This window comes from Gymnoscopelus braueri (assembly GCF_963280865.1).
Source record: "Gymnoscopelus braueri genome assembly, chromosome: 22".
NCBI classification, from domain to species: domain Eukaryota; kingdom Metazoa; phylum Chordata; class Actinopteri; order Myctophiformes; family Myctophidae; genus Gymnoscopelus; species Gymnoscopelus braueri.
Genome location: NC_137624.1, coordinates 21,658,124 through 21,678,428, shown reverse-complemented (window position 1 = coordinate 21,678,428; position 20,305 = coordinate 21,658,124). Strand labels below are relative to the sequence as shown.

Below are 20,305 nucleotides of genomic sequence, written 5' to 3'. Positions count from 1 at the left end.
TCAATGCCTAATTTAGGACCTGGAACTTGCAACAAACTACCTTATATACAATAATGATAACTGTTTTGTTATAAAAGTTACTACATGAAGATGTGGTATAACAATTGATAGAAAAGCATGTGGAATCAAATATTACAGGTGCACACTGAAATACTTATGTAATAATTTTTGGGCAGGCGTCATCCTTGAATGAATCCTTTGAGGATATTTAGTGAACATTTTATCCGGAGACAGAGAGTACGGTACTCCTTTTCAAACAAGAGCTCTTTCATGGTTCAAGGTCTCTTAGAATGGAGAGAAACAATGTATCATTTAAGGCATGTGAAACACAGCTTTGTTGTATTTTCTCAAGAGGAAAGTTGACAGTGAAAACATAACATTCAAAGAATGGAAATAGAACTGTTTGTTCATCATACCTGATTTAATCAATTCAAAGCTTTTGCTTTCCATATTCTACCTGGACTGTCAGTCAGCTATTGTAAATTATTAACAAAATAATTTGTCGGGGCCAGATATTATCGCTGGTGGGCCAGTTCTGGCCCACGGGCCGCCTGTTGCCTACCACTGCTATAGTCCAATAAAGGGAGGAATGTAACCTCAACCAGTTTCTTACTTGGCAACAAAGGAAAAGCATAATTTGTTTCTAAAATAAAAACCTAAAGTAGGCCTACCTTGCTTGAGTTTTACCTTCTTTACTAAATTACCAATGGGAGATTCAAAAGTTAAATGATCATGATGAATTAAAATACTTCATTACTTGTGCGATATTAATTCAATCAGACTGCCATGCAAAGTTACAATATCAGGAAGAGAAGCTACTGTCTTCCTGGCATTGGAAAACAGAATCAATTTATGTCTTGTTATCAATCAGGGTTATTTGTTAACCAATGACTCAATTATGTCATTGACAACCTTTAGGGGTGCCGTATGGTACAGTGTTGCTTCCCGTAGCCAGATGATGGTGAAAGGTGGTTATGATATCTCAGGAACTCCTTCAGTTGATCGTTTACCAATATTTCGAGGACCTTTGACAAGCCAAGCAATAAAGAGGTAGGCATAGGCCTACTTCTGATTGTTCAATGATGTAAGGGTCCCTACCTTGCATGGGCAGATTTCCACATTTTGAGGATTGCATTTTGAAAGGTGCAGCGATAAAATCAGCAGCATGTTTTAACCATGCAGTGTTGTGACTTTGAAGATCTGCTATTTATGAAGAATTTTTTGAAACATTTTGGAAAAATGTTTTCTATAGTGGAATGCGCAAAATAGGGATGCCAGGGTCAATGTGGTTTAGAAGTATTGTTCCAGGTTATCTAGACCTGCAGGTTTTGTACTGTCCAGCGGATAAAGAGAGCTCTGAACTACATCTACAGAGAAGGGAGTCAAATAAAAGGGTTGACCATCAAAGGTGGAATCTGCAGCCATGTCTGAAGATGGACATGGACTGAACATTTTTAAAAGGTGACAGGTCAAAAAGGGAACCAGAGGCAGTGACTGACGTGCTCATTAACACATTCCGGCATAGTGGGGCTATCAGAAATGGATCCTTAACTCTTTATCGCATGCACACATTACAAGGTAATCACCTTTGCTCTCTCTTTCTCACTCTCTCTCTCTGCGCTCACAGCTCCCACTAACCCCTCCCTCGTATGCCTTACATTTACACTCACACACACCTCCACCTGCTTATTGGGCCAGTGGTACATGTACATAACTGTTTGTTCAGGTGATCCATTCAGTGAGGCAAAGGACTTCAGCAGCACTCCTGCAATCCTCTGGTCACCCTCTCCAAAATGGCTTACGATTACTTTAAATCCTCCTCTGTAAAGAGCACTAATGAACCAAAAGTAGCCCTCAACAACGCAGCGGATATATCTGTCATTGTGATTTATTTTGTGGTTGTCCTTGCTGTTGGAGTATGGGTGAGTTGCTCAATGTCTCCGTTCACTGGTCTGTCAATCCTTACAAACCTTTCCTGTGAATAGTTAACCCCTCACTAGTTTGTTTAATTTCATTTCCCATTTACAGTACATACAGTATACAACATTTTTTAGACAGGGCACACGTGTTTGGCGATGATAAAAGTGATTCTATTATGTGAATTAAAAAGAAAAATCTCCACATTTTTCCAAGTTTGTTATTTAAGTTATATTTTGTCAGTATATTTTAACTGGCAATGACATCAGTTTAACAAGAAAGTCATACTGTAGTACCTATTACAACTTTTCTATTTAGGTTTTCCGTTATGCATCATCATTTGAGGATGAAAGGAATATTGATAGGGAATATTTAAATATTTATTTAATTAAAATTGCCTCATTGGCTGTGGGTGCTCAGCTATAGTCAAAATGGTATATAAAATACACCAGAAAAGGGGAAATAGAGGGAATTCAAAAGATAAACATGCAAGAATTTAGCTCAGATTCACTCCTTTTAATTCCATTTTTCTACATCAACGTATTTCAGTAGAGACACTTCATCAGAGTACAATATTTTGTTACATTATTAAGGCGTCTTCTTGACCCCACGCTTTCTTTTGTTTATTTAGCAAATTAAATTGAAAAGCTATACTGTGTAACATTTTCAATTAAACAAAAGTAATCTTTGCTATAATCTTTCAATGGTATATTTTTCCACAATAACCATTCCATATAAAGGTGTTTTTTTGACAACTTCTCTAAACACTATTAAACACCGTGTTTATTGCCAGGTGTTTGCCCACGACATTGCCCACAACATTACATTTTGAGTGGTTCTTCTGTATAGACCAGCTATTCTCAACCTGTGGCCTGGGGCCCACTAGTGGGCCGTGAGGACATTGCAAGTGGGCCCCGCCCCACTGTCACTATTATGACAGTGGACAGTCATAATACAGTGTCTTTTCTTAAAAATCTTGAAAAATTAGTTTTCATAGTGACAGTTAAATAGGAATTAATAGTGTAGGCCTACTATGTTAGTTCCATTGATCCAAGCAGGAACACAATCGACTGATTGATCATTAAAATAAACATGCCCTAAAAATGCACGCTGCCCAAACCATCTGACCACTTAAACACAGCAACCATTTTGGCTGCCGTGTTAACCCATTAAGACCTGAGGCGATTCTTAAAAATGTTTTCTAAATCCCAACCGTTTTTTGAAAAAAAAACAAAAAAAAAAAAGTTAAATATTTTTTGAAAATAGCAGATCTACAAGCTCATAGCGCGGCACTCGGTGCCGCGCTATGAGCTTGTATATCTGCTATTTTTGAATAGCCAAAGAAATCTAACGTGACACAGATGCGTTCCAGGTATGTGGTCATATGGGTGGCCCGTGAGCGCTTTCGAGATTTTGAGGTGGGCCCTGATCCAGAAAAGGTTGAGGACCACATGTTGTAATGATGACAACAGAGCTACGAGAGGCGTTGCCAAAAAAGACCACTAAAATGAATGTTACACAGTATGACGTTGAATATGTATTTTATTGTAATACCAAATGTAGCTCACTGTGGATGAGTGTTTGGCAAAAATGCATATCATGTACAGTAAATGTATGTGAACATGAAATTGACCCATCGCAGGCAATGGTCCGCACCAACCGATCCACCGTGGGTGGCTACTTCCTTGCGGGGCGGAGCATGGTGTGGTGGCCAGTGAGTATTCAATTCTCCACAAGACAAGATCTGTCTCCATAATGTTGGATAAGAGCACATTTCATGGCATGTCTCCAAAGTTTAGAAGTGTGATTGACTAATAATTTCCTGTCAAGAATGTCATTGTTTCTTATGAATTGGAAGTGACATAATTAGAGCTGTAAATCATTGAGTGTTCCTTATTGAGCTGAGTAATCAAACCATAACCTTTGAATGTACTGCAGGCTCAGATGCCTATCATATGAAATCATATGCATGTTTCTCGTTAGTATGGTACCATCTTGTGGCTTAAATGCTGTGTAAAAAACAATATATTATATTTTTCATACTACATTAGGACAAACACCCATGTCTCTCTCCCCAGATAGGAGCATCCCTCTTTGCCAGTAACATTGGCAGTGGGCACTTTGTAGGCATTGCTGGGACTGCAGCTGCTGCAGGAATAGCTATTGGTGGATTTGAATGGAATGTGAGTAGTGATGACTGATTACAAGTATCATTATGACTTCTTGAAAACAAAATGTTGACCTCTGACACTGGTCAGTTATACACTTTTATCTCTGTCAGGGGACCTCAGCTGACAGAGCATTCTTTGTTCATTACATATGTCCTTGTGTATGTGTGCATTTCAGGCCCTTATCGTGGTGGTCATTCTGGGATGGCTCTTCGTGCCCATTTATATCAAAGCTGGGGTAAAGATCACACACCTGTTAGATATACATTTTATTTTCCCCATCCAAACACAACACCCTTGTAAAATCTCAGATTAATAGTTTTGTTATTGTTAATGCACTGTACTCATAGGTTTTTTTTTTTTAGGTGGTGACTATGCCTGAATATTTGAAGAAAAGGTTCGGAGGACAACGCATTCGAATCTATCTTTCTGTGCTCTCCCTTTTCCTGTATGTTTTTACCAAGATCTCAGTAAGTAATTTTACACCTCAATTCACCACTTGGTGATGTTCTGTTTATGCTTAATTGTGAACTTGTAGCCCCGCTATTTTCACCTTGTGACACCATCGTACGACCAAGTAAGCTATAAATCGGGCTTTAGTCCTCTTTTTTTGTTTCAGAATATCTCAGCCTTAGGAAGCACAGTATTGATTTCAATCATCTTTTTTTCTCTCTCTTTTAACAGGCAGATATGTTCTCTGGCGCCATTTTTATTAACCAGGCTCTTGGGCTCAATATTTACATTGCTGTGGTCGCACTGCTGGCGATCACTGCTCTGTACACGGTTACAGGTATAGATCTAGATTCGTATTCATATTCACATCCACTAACAGGGCATATGCATACTGTGACTCCTCCTAAATGAAAAAAACATAACGTATATACAGTATACACAACATACTCGATTTTATACCATGCCAAAGAAGTAAAGTCTTCCTCTCATATAAGGCCGTATCTTATGTTGATATTGAAGTTATCTAAGACCCGACAGAATACATACACGGACGCACTTAAACACGAAGACACTCTCCTCTGGGCTTGTTATCTGGTTTGCATTGTGGTTAATTACCCATGTACTGTGTGTGATAAGTACAAGCTGGCCTTCTGTTGTTGTTCAATATTATTGCATCCACACATGAACATTATAAGAAGACTGGCTCAACTCTTAATGTAAAAACTGCATGATATATAATAAAGAAATATAATATAATAATAATAATGATATGCTAAAATAAACCTAAAAAAACACTTTGTCATAGGTTAATAGTAGATACAGTACAATCAAATGTTACTTATTCATTTGTTAGGTCATGCTTTTGATGTCCTGTAGTGGAAATAAAGAGTTAAGTTGATGCTGTGTAGTTTTCCCAAGTGTACACTGTACTGTAGGCTAAACTTGTTCTGTAGTATTGTAGCCTACTCATAAATATTGAAAAACAGTCACTCATTTTCTATCTACAAAACTAGAAAACAGTTTTTTATAGATGTTAATTTTAAGTGTATATGTGTTAATGGTATCATATCAATAATTACACCTCAGGTGGACTGGCTGCAGTGATTTACACAGACACCCTACAGACCGTCATAATGGTCGTTGGATCATTTATCCTTATGGGCTTTGGTAAAAACATCCTTTATCCATTCATGTTTTATTGCTCTTTTATGCCTGCTGTCCTCCTCTTCATTGCTGACATAAACACAAAGCCTCATGGTTATTTACACTAACCCTACTTCTCTCCCCTCAGCTTTTACTGAGGTGGGAGGCTACGAGAACTTCGTATCCCTATACATGGCATCTATACCTAGTAACGTCAGTGCTAGCATCAATAAGGAATGCTACGAGCCTCGGGCGGATTCCTTCCATATCTTCAGGGACGCAATAACAGGGGACCTGCCGTGGCCAGGCCTGGTGTTTGGACTCACCATTCAGGCCACCTGGTACTGGTGCACTGATCAGGTAGGAAAACCCAAACCCCACTGATATGGGAGCTTCACTGTCACGCTTAATTTATACTCCGGCAGTGTCCACAAGCTCACAAGTTGAACTTGTGGATCGGCTATTTTTGGTAGGGTACACCATCATACAGCTAAGTATAAATCAGGCTATAGAGCTGCACCTTTGACCCCATGAGCTGCACTTGTAAAGTAGTGTACTTGAGCAGTGCTGATAAGTTAGTATGTGGATTGCACTGTTCAGATACTGCATGTGGACTGAATTGTCAGTGTTATTTTAATAAACAATGTAGGTTGTAGTGTCAGAAAGTCCTATACTTTTTAGCCACTACATGGATGCCTATGGGTATGGCCAGGTATTAAGTTCAGACGTGCGCTCTGTTAGAAACTGAAGTCCAAACTGTAAAGTTGATTTTAGCAAAAGGGGTGATTTATTCTTCGTCACTGTCAGCATACAAAACATAAACAAAACTTAAATGTAAGGGAATACAGCCAAACAGTCCTCCCAACACAGTTCTCTGGAGCACAGTCTAAAACTGTGTGCCTCTGCCACAAGCAACACCTGCGCTTGATTACTGAACCTGTTAAATACCATGGCAACCCTTGGCCTTGGCCTTGACCGCGCCCCGCAGACGCAGTGACGTCATCAAACAACAGACAATCATAGAATATGGCTCAAATGGCTCTTACAAGGTAATATGCTGCAGTGTTATGGTACTGTAGATCTGCTATATCAGCTGAAATCCTTGGGTGACGGGTGTACATGCGCATAAATATAGAGGATAACAAACATTTGCTGTGCAGTCTATATGTGAAATATTAAATATGCTATAGTGATTTCTTTGGTTAAACTAACATTTTGGTCATCAAGTTCATCCAATCAGGATCCTATACGAGTTCTCACTCCTGATTGAATGAAATTGGTATCCCTAAAAAAAACTAATCTGTTTACTAAAGAGCTGGAGAGAGTGGCTGACCCATTACTGAACAAACACTCTATAGAAATGATTGAGAACATACAGCTACAGTATTTAACACAGACAAAAGGCATAAACAAATTGGGAAATGGAAGGTTCCCAGTTCGATTCCGGGCTCCCCCAGACTTAGTGTCCAAGTGTCCTTGAGCAAGACACTGAACCCCAATTTACTCCCGATGAGGTTGGTGGTGCCTTGGGTGGTTTCCTCCACCGTAGGTGTGAGAATGTAATGCTTTGGATAAAGGCGTTATAAATGCACCATTTACAAATGTACACCTTCATCAGGCCCTTTCTTGGTAGACTAGTACACAGCTATAACCTCGCTTAAAGTAAGGGTAGCTGTACTCTAATAGAGGAGATCGAGGCATGCTTTTAGTTAGACCTAAATGTGTTCCCAAAGACATAGATAAGATTAACAGTGAGACACACATGTGTGAAATGGAAGTAATGGATGGCAATGCACATCCAATGTACAGTGCAAGATATTCATACTTAGTTGACCGGCGGATTCCCTTGTAAAAGGGACTCATGTCTCAATGTTTTTTACTGATTAAATAAAGGTTATAAAAATGCCTCCTCCTTTTTGATTAAATAAAGGTTATAAAAATGCCTCCTCCTTTTCGCTCTATCTAAATGGCTTTGCTGAAAATAGCCGATCTACACGCTCACAACGCGTCTGTAAGACCCTTGGTCTTATGATACAGTACGTTCTTACAATCTGAATATTATAGTCAAGACACGCAGACCTGGTATTTATTGTTTTGAGTGTTTTACATCCAATGACAGAAACTCCCCCCTTATCTGTGAGTGTAACTATGCTTCGATCCCTGATTTTCACCAGAGAACTTCTTGACCACCGACCTGAGTGTTTAATGCCCTGGTTCTCAAAGTGGGGTGCGGGGACCCTCAGGGGTCATTAGGGGGAGAGGGGATGGGGCTTTCAGGGGGTCCCCAACAAAAGGGGGAGCAGTTTAAAAAGCCCTATTTTATTTTTTGGGCAATTTCAAAATAGCTGATGTACAAGCTCACAAGTTGCTACAAAAAAATGTAATCTTCTCTTATGGTGGTCATTGACAGAATATCTTTTCAAGCAGGGGTCCGCGGCCAAATATATATCAATTTGGGGTCCTTGACATGAAACGACTGTACTTCTCCCATAAACTCATGTAATAAACGTATATCTTATAATACAAAGTGACTCTGTTTGCCGCAACATCCCGATTGATCAAGAATTCCTATCAATTATCCACTATATTCCTTTGTAGGGCAGATAATTGATAGATATAGCTGCCCTATTCATTTGTCCCGTCCTGTCCTGTCCTCTCCTGCAGGTGATTGTTCAGCGCTGTCTCTCAGCTAAGAATCTGTCGCATGTGAAGGCTGGCTGCATCCTGTGTGGCTACCTGAAGCTTCTGCCCATGTTCCTCATGGTTTTTCCTGGAATGATCAGCAGAATCCTGTATCCTGGTGAGTGTGTTGTTGGCAGCGAGTGTTATAAAAGTAACTCAGTACATTTACTCAAATACCTGTACTGTACTTAAGTACCATTTTGAGATACTTGTACTTCACTTCATAAGTCCATTTGCTTTGAAATACAATTACAAAGTGTCTGATGTTAGAATCCTGCTGATTTCTGTCACTGTATTTTAGATGAAATTGCATGTGTGGACCCAGTAGAGTGTGAGAAATTCTGCGGAACAAAGGTGGGCTGCACAAACATTGCTTATCCTAAATTGGTGGTGGACCTCATGCCCAATGGTACGTGGCTAAATGCATATGTTTTGGTTATTATAGGTGAATATTTCAAAAAAAGATTCCCCCCTGGAAAAAAAGGCAATGAACGCATCACAAAATTTGGAACTGGAAAAAAAAGTGAATCCTGACCTGACAATGTATTATGTATTATGTAACAAACATGCTATAGCAATGATTACTATATAACATAGAGCTTTAACTTTTTGGGTAGGACAAATACATTTCTTAACAAAAACATACCACTTACATTCCCTGTAAGTGGTTTCACCTCAGAATAACAGTCATCAAAAGCCTTTTAGAGCCTTTTAGATGGTACTGTATATCATTATTGCAATCAAATTAATTTCATGTCCACTTTGCACTTCTTTGTGCTCCAGGTCTACGAGGGCTCATGCTGTCTGTGATGCTTGCCTCTCTCATGAGTTCCCTGACCTCCATCTTCAACAGTGCCAGTACTCTTTTCACTATGGACATCTACACCAAAATTCGCCGCTCTGCCTCAGAGAAAGAACTCATGATTGCTGGAAGGTAGAACAGCACTACTATATGTCTGTATGAACAGACATGTTGTGGAACTAACACTTTTACTGCGTGCTTGCTGAACTGAAAACTTGTGACAAGTGGGTGTGGGTCTTAGATACGCTAGAGCATGGGGTGGTTGGCAAGCAAGTTTGGTCTCGGGCCACTTTTAGACGGTGGGGCAGAGCATAATCGACAGCTAATTTAAGAACTCAACTTGTGGAAGACTGCTTTATATTCAGTAATAACTATATTAGTTAAAAGTTAAGTTAAATAAATATTTGTGTGGTATAACTGCACACTGATAGGACTGCGTGTGTAATCAAATTTTACAGGTGCAGACAGAAATGCTTGTGTCATCATTTTGTGCAGGCCACATCCTTGAATGCTGCACTTGGAGGACATTGCGTGAAAAATAAATTGTTTGAAACAGACAGAAGGCACCTACTTTACAAAAAGACGCCAGAAGCTTTCATTGTTCAAGGTCTCTTAGACACGATTACGATTCCTTTTTACGAAGATAGAAGATGATGTTTATTAGTCTTGACATTCAGGTTTTGCACCTAAACTTGCCATATAGGGGGCAACATCTGACCATTTGTCAACATTTGACGCATCAACCGTTTGACGCGTGTGTGTGTGTGTGTGTGTGTGTGTGTGTGTGTGTGTGTGTGTGTGTGTGTGTGTGTGTGTGTGTGTGTGTGTGTGTGTGTGTGTGTGTGTGTGTGTGTGTGTGTGTGTGTGTGTGTGTGTGTGTGTGTGTGTGTGTGTGTGTGTGTGTGCGTGTGTGTGTGTGTGTGTGTGTGTGTGTGTGTGTGTCCAGACTGTTTATACTGGTCCTAATTGGGGTGAGCATAGCATGGATCCCCATGGTGCAGTCTGCCCAGAGCGGTCAGCTCTTTGACTACATCCAGTCCATCACCAGCTACCTGACCCCTCCCATCGCTGCTGTCTTCATACTGGCCATCTTCTGCAAGCGTGTTAACGAGCCTGTGAGTCATCGTTCCAATTAGAGCAATGTCAACTTTAACATCATAAAATAATGATCAGACGTTGTAAATTAAAGCGGTTACTCAGGTTGTGCCATGGCAACAAGTACAGTTTATGTACTGTATTTTGTGTACATTTCATTATAGGGACATTTGTGGGTTATTGTCCAAAGGTCTGTGGTTACTGGCTTCTTTATTGTCTTTTTCCAAATAATTGTGTAATCCGATAGATCGACCTTGACAAATGGATGGTCTAACATGGACCATTTCCTTTTTTCCCCTCTTCTCTTTTGTTTCAACAGGGTGCATTTTATGGGCTAATGATAGGCCTGCTTATTGGTCTCTCCAGGATGATTGCTGAGTTTGCCTATGGGACAGGAAGCTGTGTGACCCCCAGTTTGTGTCCCACCATCATCTGTGGCGTTCACTACCTCTACTTTAGCATCATCCTATTTGTTATCTCCTGCATCCTCATTGTCAGCATCTCCCTCATGACCAAGCCCATCGATGACAAACATGTATGTCATCATTGAACTCTAAAGTTCATTTCAAGTTTGATACGCATTAAGTAACAGATCCCTATTTGATACAATTTTAAAATAATCTCTGGGACCCTGATCTATTAGTCAGTGTTAATTTAACTCTGAGAGTGTACTAATGTGTACACTACACTCTGAATTACAGACCCGTAAGGGTCCATTTGGACCCCTGGTGGTCAACGGACCTGATGTTGAGAACCAGTGCTCTAAAGCTTAAAGAGGCATGAAACCCTAGGCCAATGTCTGTTTTCCTGTACAACTGTACTGTTAACTACAGAAGTACAGAAGTGTAAAAACATGGCAGTACTATAAGAAATGCAGCTGCAGCTAATAAAATTGATAATGGGTGTGTTAGATTTAGGTTTGCCCAGGGCCATGGGTGTGCCATTGTGAAAGCATAGACAGTATAGTCAGTAGTATTGTCAATGCCAATTGTCAAACGACACCCAATATATTATTTTTAACTAACTGTAGCTGTGTTGGATGGTCACAGCGCGTTTTGAACCTGAACCGGAAAATAAACTGCAAAATCAGCCTAGGGTTTCATGCCTCTGTTATACAATTTACCAGACAAAATAACATTTATTAAATTATTTCTAATTGCATTATATTACTAAATGAATTACAAACAATAAATATTGTCAAATATTTGCTAATAGTAATTCATCCTCAGTCCCTGCTGTTATTGACATGTGTTGTTAATATTTTGACCAGCTCTATCGGTTGTGTTGGAGTCTGAGGAACAAAACGGAGGAGAGGGAGGACCTGGAGAAAGATGATTGGTTGGATAACCAACCATCTAATACCATGGAAATAGAAGGTAATCAGAACATAATCTAAGTTAGTGTGGAAACAATTACACACATGTACATAGACATGCGCACATGCATGTTCATGCACACGCAAGCACATGCATGAGTCATGAGGACATCAAAAGTAATAATTCGTTAAAAATTACATTTTCTTTTTACCTAACCGTAACCCCTGACCCTAAATCTACAGTAATCCTAAACCTGCCCGATTGATACCATTATCAATCACAATATTATGTTGATATGTTATATTGATTCATCACAATGTTTTCATCACTAACACACACACACACACACACACACACACACACACACACACACACACACACACACACACACACACACACACACACACACACACACACACACACACACACACACACAGTACTTTTACTCAAGTACTGTGCGTAAGTACAGTTTAGATTTTTGTTTTGGTATTTTTTGTTTATTAGAGTGTTTCCAATTTTTGGGGGGATTCTGCATGGGATTCTGCATAAAGAGTACTTTTTACTTTTGGTACTTTAAGTACATTTTGACGCCAATGCTTTTGTACTTTTACTCTAGTAAATTTTTACTTAGTATTTCTACATTGCAGTATTGATACTTTTACTTAAGTAAAACATTTGATTACTTTTTCCACCACTGCACACTACAAACACAATGTGTATACTCAAGCTGTGTGTCACCCCCACTTCACAGAGCCCACTGAAGAGCCAGGCGTGTGCAAGAAGGCAGTGATGTGTTTCTGTGGTTTGGAGAGCCAGAACGCCCCCACCCTCAGCCCAGAGGAACAAGCCGAGCTGCAGAGGAAACTGACAGACACCTCAGAGAAGCCTCTTTGGAGGAACATTTGCAACGCTAATGCTATCATTCTTCTTTGCGTGGCCATTTTCTTCCATGGCTTCTATGGCTAAAACGGACCTTCAACTTGGACATGTGCTGACTTCCCATGTGTCAGTTCAGAAACTATAAACTAGGCATAGTTTGTAGCTATATGGCTGATCGGGGTCATACCTATCGACATTTTAATTTATGTCTGAATGGTTGGTGGTAGCAGTTTATCCTTTTAAATCAAACAACACCTACAACACTGTACCTCTGTTCACAAGTCTTCATGGAAGGGATATGTGGTTACTGTACATTTCCTTATGCCTGATTTAAACACCATTGTATGGCTGTGTCCAGTGCACGAAATAGCAGATCTACTAGCTCACAATGAATGTGAACGCCTTGTGGGCTAGTAGTTCCGCTTTTTTGGGTGCTGGACACCGCCATACAACTAGTTTAGTACAAATCAAACTTTACTGTGTTGCACTTCAATTTTCATGGAGCCGGGAGCCCTATGGTGAAAGACTCCCAGTGAACCCAGAAGATTATTATATTAATTTAAAGAAAACAGAACATGTCAAATCAGTTCAGTACAGTACATGTCTTACACCGGCACTGCCAAAACAACTTTTTATTTAAAGCTCTATTTAAACCTTGTACATAAGACACTGTACTGATCACCCTCTGACACTGTCAGTCTCTCAGTAGCCTATCATCCATGTACTGTAAATGATTTTATTGATATGCTCTGAGTCTGAGTGAGTAATAAAGACCTGTCCTTGTTATTTGAAAAAGGGGCCTTACTTGCCATAAAAAGGAACGAACTCATCACATCAGACCGCAACTATGTGCTTCACTATATGTTAAAGGTGCAGCAAGTAATATTTTTTCTTAAATAGCTCTATATTCCCATATCAATCATCATTCTAGATCTATAGAGTGTTTGTTCAATAATAGGGATCTCCCCAGCTCTCTAGTATAACAGAAAAATGCATTTTCAGGTCAGGGTTACCAAGTTCATCCAATCATGAGGACAGAGAACTCATACAGCATACAGGATGAACAAGTGAAACTGGAAATGAGGAAAAACATAAATGAGCAGACAAAATTGGAACTGAATCAACAAGCTGATATACTGTATGATCTTTGTGGGGTTCTCTCTCACCTAAAAGTATTGCCTTTATGGTACTGCACTCAGAGCAGGGACCTATTTACTCTGAATCCAGTTCAACAGAATTTATTTAGCATCTTAACCATTGTCATTAAAGAAAATCCAAAATATCACACATTCAAGCTCACAATGCGTTGCAATGCGACACGTTGTGTTGTGAGCTTGTAGATCGGCTGTTTTTGAAAATGTTTTAATAGGCCTTAAGTGGTTATGTAATCAAAATTGTGAGACTCATTTACATATATTTAATGAGAGACTGGAAATAAGAACAGCAAAAATCCCAGTAAGCAGATTTCCATGTCTACAAAATGAATGTGATTGAGTCCAGTTACTGGTTGCAGTATGTAAAGATGTAGTGTGGCTACTATACTGGTTCACTCTGTAATGACCACTTGTTCAAGTTACACAGTAACAAGAGAGAGACCACAAAGTAAACATGCTTTATAGACAAACGGTGGGATGTAAAGAAAATCAATGCATTTTTTTTAAAGCCCTACTACCATGGGAACAGGTTGTGGTCCTTCAAACCCCCCAGAATTAGAGCTGAAAATAGCCAATCTACAAGCTCACAGCACGTTGTGGATGCGACGGGTTGTGATCTTGCATGGCATCATACGATGGGGCATAAATTAGGCATTAACAGGACAAATCATCATCTGCTATAAGACATCTTTAGATTGTGAATAATAGGCTTTCCTTTTAATTTCCTCTTAAACTTAAACTTCAAGTTTATTGTCACATCACTAGGTTACAGGTGGAAAAGTGATATTACAGTGGGTGAAATTATTTTCCGTACAAGCCTCCATAAGGCTTCATAAAACAGTATGGATCGTATCTGTCTGTTGCCTCATGACTACTATATCTAGTCAATGTTTCTCATTTTGTGTGACCAAAGTCTAACAGTGCTGCATTTCCTCATTCGTTCGCATACTCTTGTGTTGTAACTGTTAATGAATAATAACTCAAGGATTAAGATCTGTGAATGTCCCTCAACTACAATTACACAAAACACAATTATGGAGCTCTCTTTAGTTCCCTCTACTGGTTCAATGTTGCACAAATGGCTTACAATGGGTTACATTATTTCCCTTTACAACGTTTTCTCTTGTTATTGTGAACTGTAAATTATCAACAAATACTTAACATGAACAAAATAAACATGAAATGTAAACATCATGACACAGAACCTTTTTTCACTTACTGTAAGCAATGTTGGTACTGAAATTGTGGCCCATGCCCTTTACATTGTGTAATAAAGTTTCAGTGACTAAGCAGTTAAGTGATAACATAGGGCTACAATATGCACAGCACTGTATTCTACCTTTATATGTCCCTCTTCTTTAACCACATGTACCCTTGCGTCCCTATTCTGGGGTGAATATTCGGCTTAATAGCCGATCTACAAGCTCACACTGTGTTGCAACGTGACGTGAGGCATTGTGGGGAAAGAGGAGGGGGCCTAGTATAGACCCCTGGGGGACCCTGGTCAACGAAGTATAGTATAAAGGGTTTAAGAGGTTAACTCTGCTCTCTCGTGCAAAATACTGTACTCTATGCCAGTGGTTCTCAACCTTTTCAGGCCGTGACCCCCAAAAATAATCCTATTTGAACTGGGGACCCCCCACCCTGACAAGCACTTGGAATAGGAGTTGAGGATTACATTTAGTTTGACTCGGTTCCACAGATAAATATTGTGAAAATAGCAGATCTACAAGCTCACAAGGCCTCGCGTTTTGGTACTAAAAAGGTCTTAAACGTCCTTAAATCGTCACTTCACCGTAATATGGGGACCCCTCCAAAATCACGTGGGGACCCCCCTGGGTTGAGAACCATTGCTCTACACCATTTTAATGTGAATGTTTCTGGCGGTGACTCACTCACTCTGCCCATGTGTGACTAACTGTAAAAGACTACTGGTCAAAAGATAATATGGCACCCTCAGCCTCACCAGAGAGGAGCCATTTTTATTCCAATGCCACCTCCCCAACACCATCTGTTAACCCCCTTACCCTCTGCGATGAATATTGTGCAGAGTCAACATGTTTTGAATTCCTCCAAGATGAAAAAGGCATGTGATAAATAAACCTAGTGTGACAGTCTATCAATGCTTGTCGTAGGGGGAAATGATCATTGCCATGCGGCCATGGTGTTTACAGGGAGAAAGCACATTTTCAGAATATTTTACAAATGAACCAAAGCAAAACATACAACTCTTTTAGATGTTTGATAAATAGTTTTTGATAAGTAAATGAAAATGTAATAAGTATTACATTTAAAATACAGTAAATACTGTATTCATCATACTGAAGGCCTTTTGCTCATGTTCTGTAATAAGTGATTCTTGTGCATTTTCAATACAGCCAGGGGCAGGCTGCTCTATCAGTGAATTATACAGTAAACTACAAAGGCTGTCCACTATAAATTGGAATTCACTTTCCAAATGAAATTATGAATTTATTGTAGTGATGGTGTAGCATGTGTTCTAAAGCCTATTTTATACTTTGATGTATGACCACATCACTTCTCCAGAAATACTGTAAATTAGGCTTCTGCTACTAGGCATATGGGGCATATCACATGTATTATACTGTACATGTATGTTGTAACAGGTGCAGATGTTAGTGACCAGAAGGGACATTAAAGAGTATATATTCAATATAGATTCAAATAGATTTCCAAATCAGCATACATTTATTTTGAAATCCCTGTTAGAAAACTCTGTCTGATCATCATAAAACCTGTCAGTTATCTTTAATACAGGTCAGTGGTGTAGACCCCTCACAGCTTTCAATCAATCAAATGGTTATACCTTCAAAGTGTTCGGGTGGTGAAGGGATAAAGTACTTCCCCACCACCAGGGGTTGGGGTTAGATTCTTCCACGATGCCCCTGCCTCGGCCGAGCGCTCCATTGTGTTCATGGGTAGGAAGCTGGCAGAGGAGGGCGGAGGGAAATCTTTGTCACTGCATGACTCCTACGGGGGGTTGTTCAGCAGGGACTGGGCGGGATAGTGTGTTTCTCTGCACATTTTATACCAGTGGTAGGCAACAGGCGGCCCGTGGCCAGCGATAATATCTGCCCTGAATATTATTTTGCTAATAATTTACAATATTTGACTGGCAGTGCCACATAGTCTAGACAACAGGTAGGATGTGGACAGCAATGGCTTTGCACTGATGAAAACGTGTACGATGAACGCATATCTTTCCATTCTTCTTTGAGTGTTCTATTTTCACTGTCAACTTTACTCTTTAGCCTTTTTGAAGAAAAACCTCTCTCTTGTTTATAAAACAAACCAAAACTGTGTTTCACATGCATGCCTGGAACAATACACTGTTTCTCTCCGTCAGAGACCTTGAGCCATGAAAGACCTCTTGTTCCAAAATGAGTATGACTGTCTACAGATAATATTTTCTTTAAACTTTTTGATGAACTAACTAAATATCCTTTAAGTGCCACATTCAAGGATGCTGCCTGCACAAAATGATTACACAGACATTTCTATCTGCACCTGTAACATTAGATTAAACAAGCAGTAGTTGTACCACACACATCTTTATTTATTTTATATACAGTAGTTATAATTGTATATAAGGGTGGTTTGTCGCATGTTCCAGTTCCTAAATTTGCCATTGATTGTGTTCTGGCCCACCATCTAATGACTTAAAGAATTGGCTTGAGGCCAAACATAGGCTAACTTGCCAACCCCTGCTTTATGCCCTCCCAGTGAAACTCCTCACGGTCAGGTGAAAAGAAGCGGCTGGTGACTTTATGTGTAAACCTTTCCCAGGAGTTGGCAGTGACAGGGACTACTGTATATACATGAGGGGGGGGGGGATTGGCATAACGACTAAATGTAGGAGAACATTTTAAAAGATGTTTAAAAAATACTTGATCAAATGGTTATACCACATATTATGAACGGTAATATTGCATTGGATTGCCTTTCATCTCATGTACATATATAGAATGTTTATATTTATATTTACATGCAAACTAGTACACAGATTATGCAAGGGTATCTCTCTTTCAATTATTTAAAATAAATCACTTTTCTTTGTTCTTTGCTGCGGTAATCTGAGGATTATTAATTTGACAGCATCCAAGCTTGATCAGATACTAAACAGATATTTCCCAGTTATGCAATAACCTGTCTGCAATGGTGGGGCTGTGGTATTTCTTCTGAGGACACTGCTTTTTGCTTTTGGCTGTGCATGTGCTTATTTAAACACTAGAGGTACTTGGTGTTCTTGAAATGTAAACTTTTGTCAATCAAAAACCGTTCGGTGGATTCAAAGTCTTGCAGTGTGGAGTGCAAGCAAAATGTGGTCTCTAAGCCGTTGGATCCCAATGTGGGGTCTGGGGACCACCAGCCACCAGGGGTCCTTGAGTGGGTTCCAGGGGGTCCCTAGCTAAATGATTGATAGTTAGGAACCAGAGTGTTCTGTATAAAGGTATAAAGTCCGTAGCCTAATACTTATCAAACAGGTCCTTGAAATAAATATTTCTTGAAAGTAGCTGTATCTTTTTTTTGCGCAATAGTTACATACAATTTATACTGGAGTTGTTGAATATGATAGATTTGTTTTGTTAAGACTATCAGTCAATACTCCACAAGAAATTAATTTATGGGCTAGATTTATGTTTGTTTTCCTTTCTCTGATCTCCTGCCCTCTGTGGATTAGATCTATTTGCACCAGCTTCCTGTATTTCCTGTGTGCCTGCCTGGCCAGCGTGTAGAGGAGATGTAAGATGTGTGTGTGTGTGTGTGTGTGTGTGTGTGTGTGTTAATATTGCATGCTGAATATGATTCATGGGCAGGCAAGGTACACAGCCGTCATCTCTAGGCTGTGTGTGTGTGTGTGTGTGTGTGTGTGTGTGTGTGTGTGTGTGTGTGTGTGTGTGTGTGTGTGTGTGTGTGTGTGTGTGTGTGTGTGTGTGTGTGTGTGTGTGTGTGCGTGCGTGCGCGCGTGCGTGCGTGTGTGTGCGTGCGTGTGCCTGGAGAAGGGGGAGGGCAATGTTCAGGTTCCTCATTGGTTGAAATATTTTCACTGGCAAGTAGAAAACGTGATCCAGCCTGCAGAGGCACTGCAGCAGATACTGCAGAGAGAGATAGAATGAGAGAGAGACAGAGAGAGAGAGGCAGAGCGAGAGGCAGAGAGAGAGAGGGAGGACAGAAGGGAGGGGGGGAGCAGAACAAGCTACATGCATAAGGAGGGAGCCAGAGGCACGGGTTGGTGTGTGTGCGTGTGCGCGTGAACCACGCTGCGCGCGTGTGACTGTGCGTGTGCGCGTGCCCGAGGCGCACTGACTGGAGCAGAGAGACAGAGGAGGAGGAGGAGGAGGAGAGGAAGAGAGCAGAGGCAACGAACGGCAGCTAACGCAGAGACATCAACAAGAGGAGGAAGGAAGCAGAAGACTAAAAGGAGGGCATGACTGGAGAGATGCAGGTTCACCTGAAGACCTGAGGGTGGTACACCAAAAAGGAGCAGAGGAGAGAATAAGCGAGGGAGAGAAAGAGAGAGAGAGAGGACATACTGGGCAGCACCGGAGTCATTAGATGTTTACAGCCTGATTCATCTGACTGGCTGACAACAAAAGGTGATCGAGAACTAGAAGGGATGGAGAGAGCGATGCCACAAGCCACTGCTCAGACACAGCGCAGAGGAGGAGAGGAAACACAGGAGGGACAGTGAAGGACAAAGGTAGCAAGCATCAGCAGAGAAGACGAGGAGAGGGGAACGCAGTTCTCATTCAGAAAGAGCAGAGGAGGACGTGACGCATTCCTCCCTCTGACAACCTCCTCCATCTTACCTTGCTGTCATCCTCTCCTCCCTTCGCCGCTGGCCACCGTCCATCCTCCTGTAATCACACCGACAGGAGTGGGCAGCTTCCATTCTTCCGTTCTTTGCTTAACATCCGCTGCTTCGAGACGCCAAGACCAGGGAGGTTATACCTTCGAGGAAGAGATCTGGTCACTATTGAGCCTGCATCACACTGTCATTTCTCTCTCTCTTTCTCTCTCTCTCTCTCTCTCCATTTTCAAATATCAACAACATCACAGCAAGAACCAGGTCGGAGCCAACAACAGGCACAAGGTGTACAAGGACTAGAACACGACAAATGCAGAAATAATCAGGTGAGATGGAGAACTAGGTAGGTTAGATGTGTACATGAATGAATTTGTATGTATAGTATGTTATACTGTATATTTCTTGCATATTGCATACAGTGTATTGCGTATTGCATGTTTGTGTATCAGGAGACTGTCTGTATTATGTGAGTGCTTCTTGTGAAATATCCCCTGGAAGGTTCTTTGTTGCCTATTAGACAGTGGTTTACATGGCTGTTGCATCATAACCATTTCATGCACATACAAATAACCCACACATATACATAGTACATACATACAAACATACATACATACATACATACATACATACATACATACATACATACATACATACATACATACATACATACATACATACATACATACATACATACATACATACATACATACATACATACATACATACATACATACATACATACATATCCATGTCGATAGATAGAAAGCTAGATGGATGGATAGACAGTTCAAATGCATCATCACAATACATACATACATACATACATACATACATACATACATACATACATACATACATACATACAT

At 40.3% G+C, this 20,305-nt stretch overlaps 2 protein-coding genes across 3 annotated transcripts in view; both read left to right on the top strand.

Moving 5' to 3' along the window:
• Window positions 1-1,853: 1,853 nt before the first annotated feature.
• Window positions 1,854-12,542, top strand: slc5a1 (solute carrier family 5 member 1; the record flags this gene model as incomplete). Its single annotated transcript, XM_080419116.1, has 15 exons — window positions 1,854-1,922; window positions 3,560-3,631; window positions 3,996-4,100; window positions 4,264-4,323; window positions 4,451-4,555; window positions 4,770-4,875; window positions 5,625-5,705; window positions 5,830-6,041; window positions 8,346-8,481; window positions 8,665-8,772; window positions 9,147-9,297; window positions 10,112-10,280; window positions 10,580-10,795; window positions 11,531-11,636; window positions 12,328-12,542. The coding sequence occupies exons 2-15, from the start codon at window positions 3,563-3,565 to the stop codon at window positions 12,540-12,542; spliced, it is 1,839 nt and encodes a 612-aa protein (XP_080275242.1). The 5' UTR covers window positions 1,854-1,922; window positions 3,560-3,562.
• A 6,261-nt stretch (window positions 12,543-18,803) lies between these two features.
• Window positions 18,804-20,305, top strand: part of rnf208 (ring finger protein 208) — a 12,815-nt gene continuing 11,313 nt past the window's right edge. Inside the window, exon 1 of one of the 2 annotated variants that reach the window (XM_080419886.1) lies at window positions 18,804-19,765. The gene's annotated coding sequence lies outside the window, so the exon portion shown is untranslated. Of the gene's footprint in view, window positions 19,783-20,305 lie in introns of both variants that reach the window. The other variant, XM_080419888.1, reaches the window with a different exon arrangement.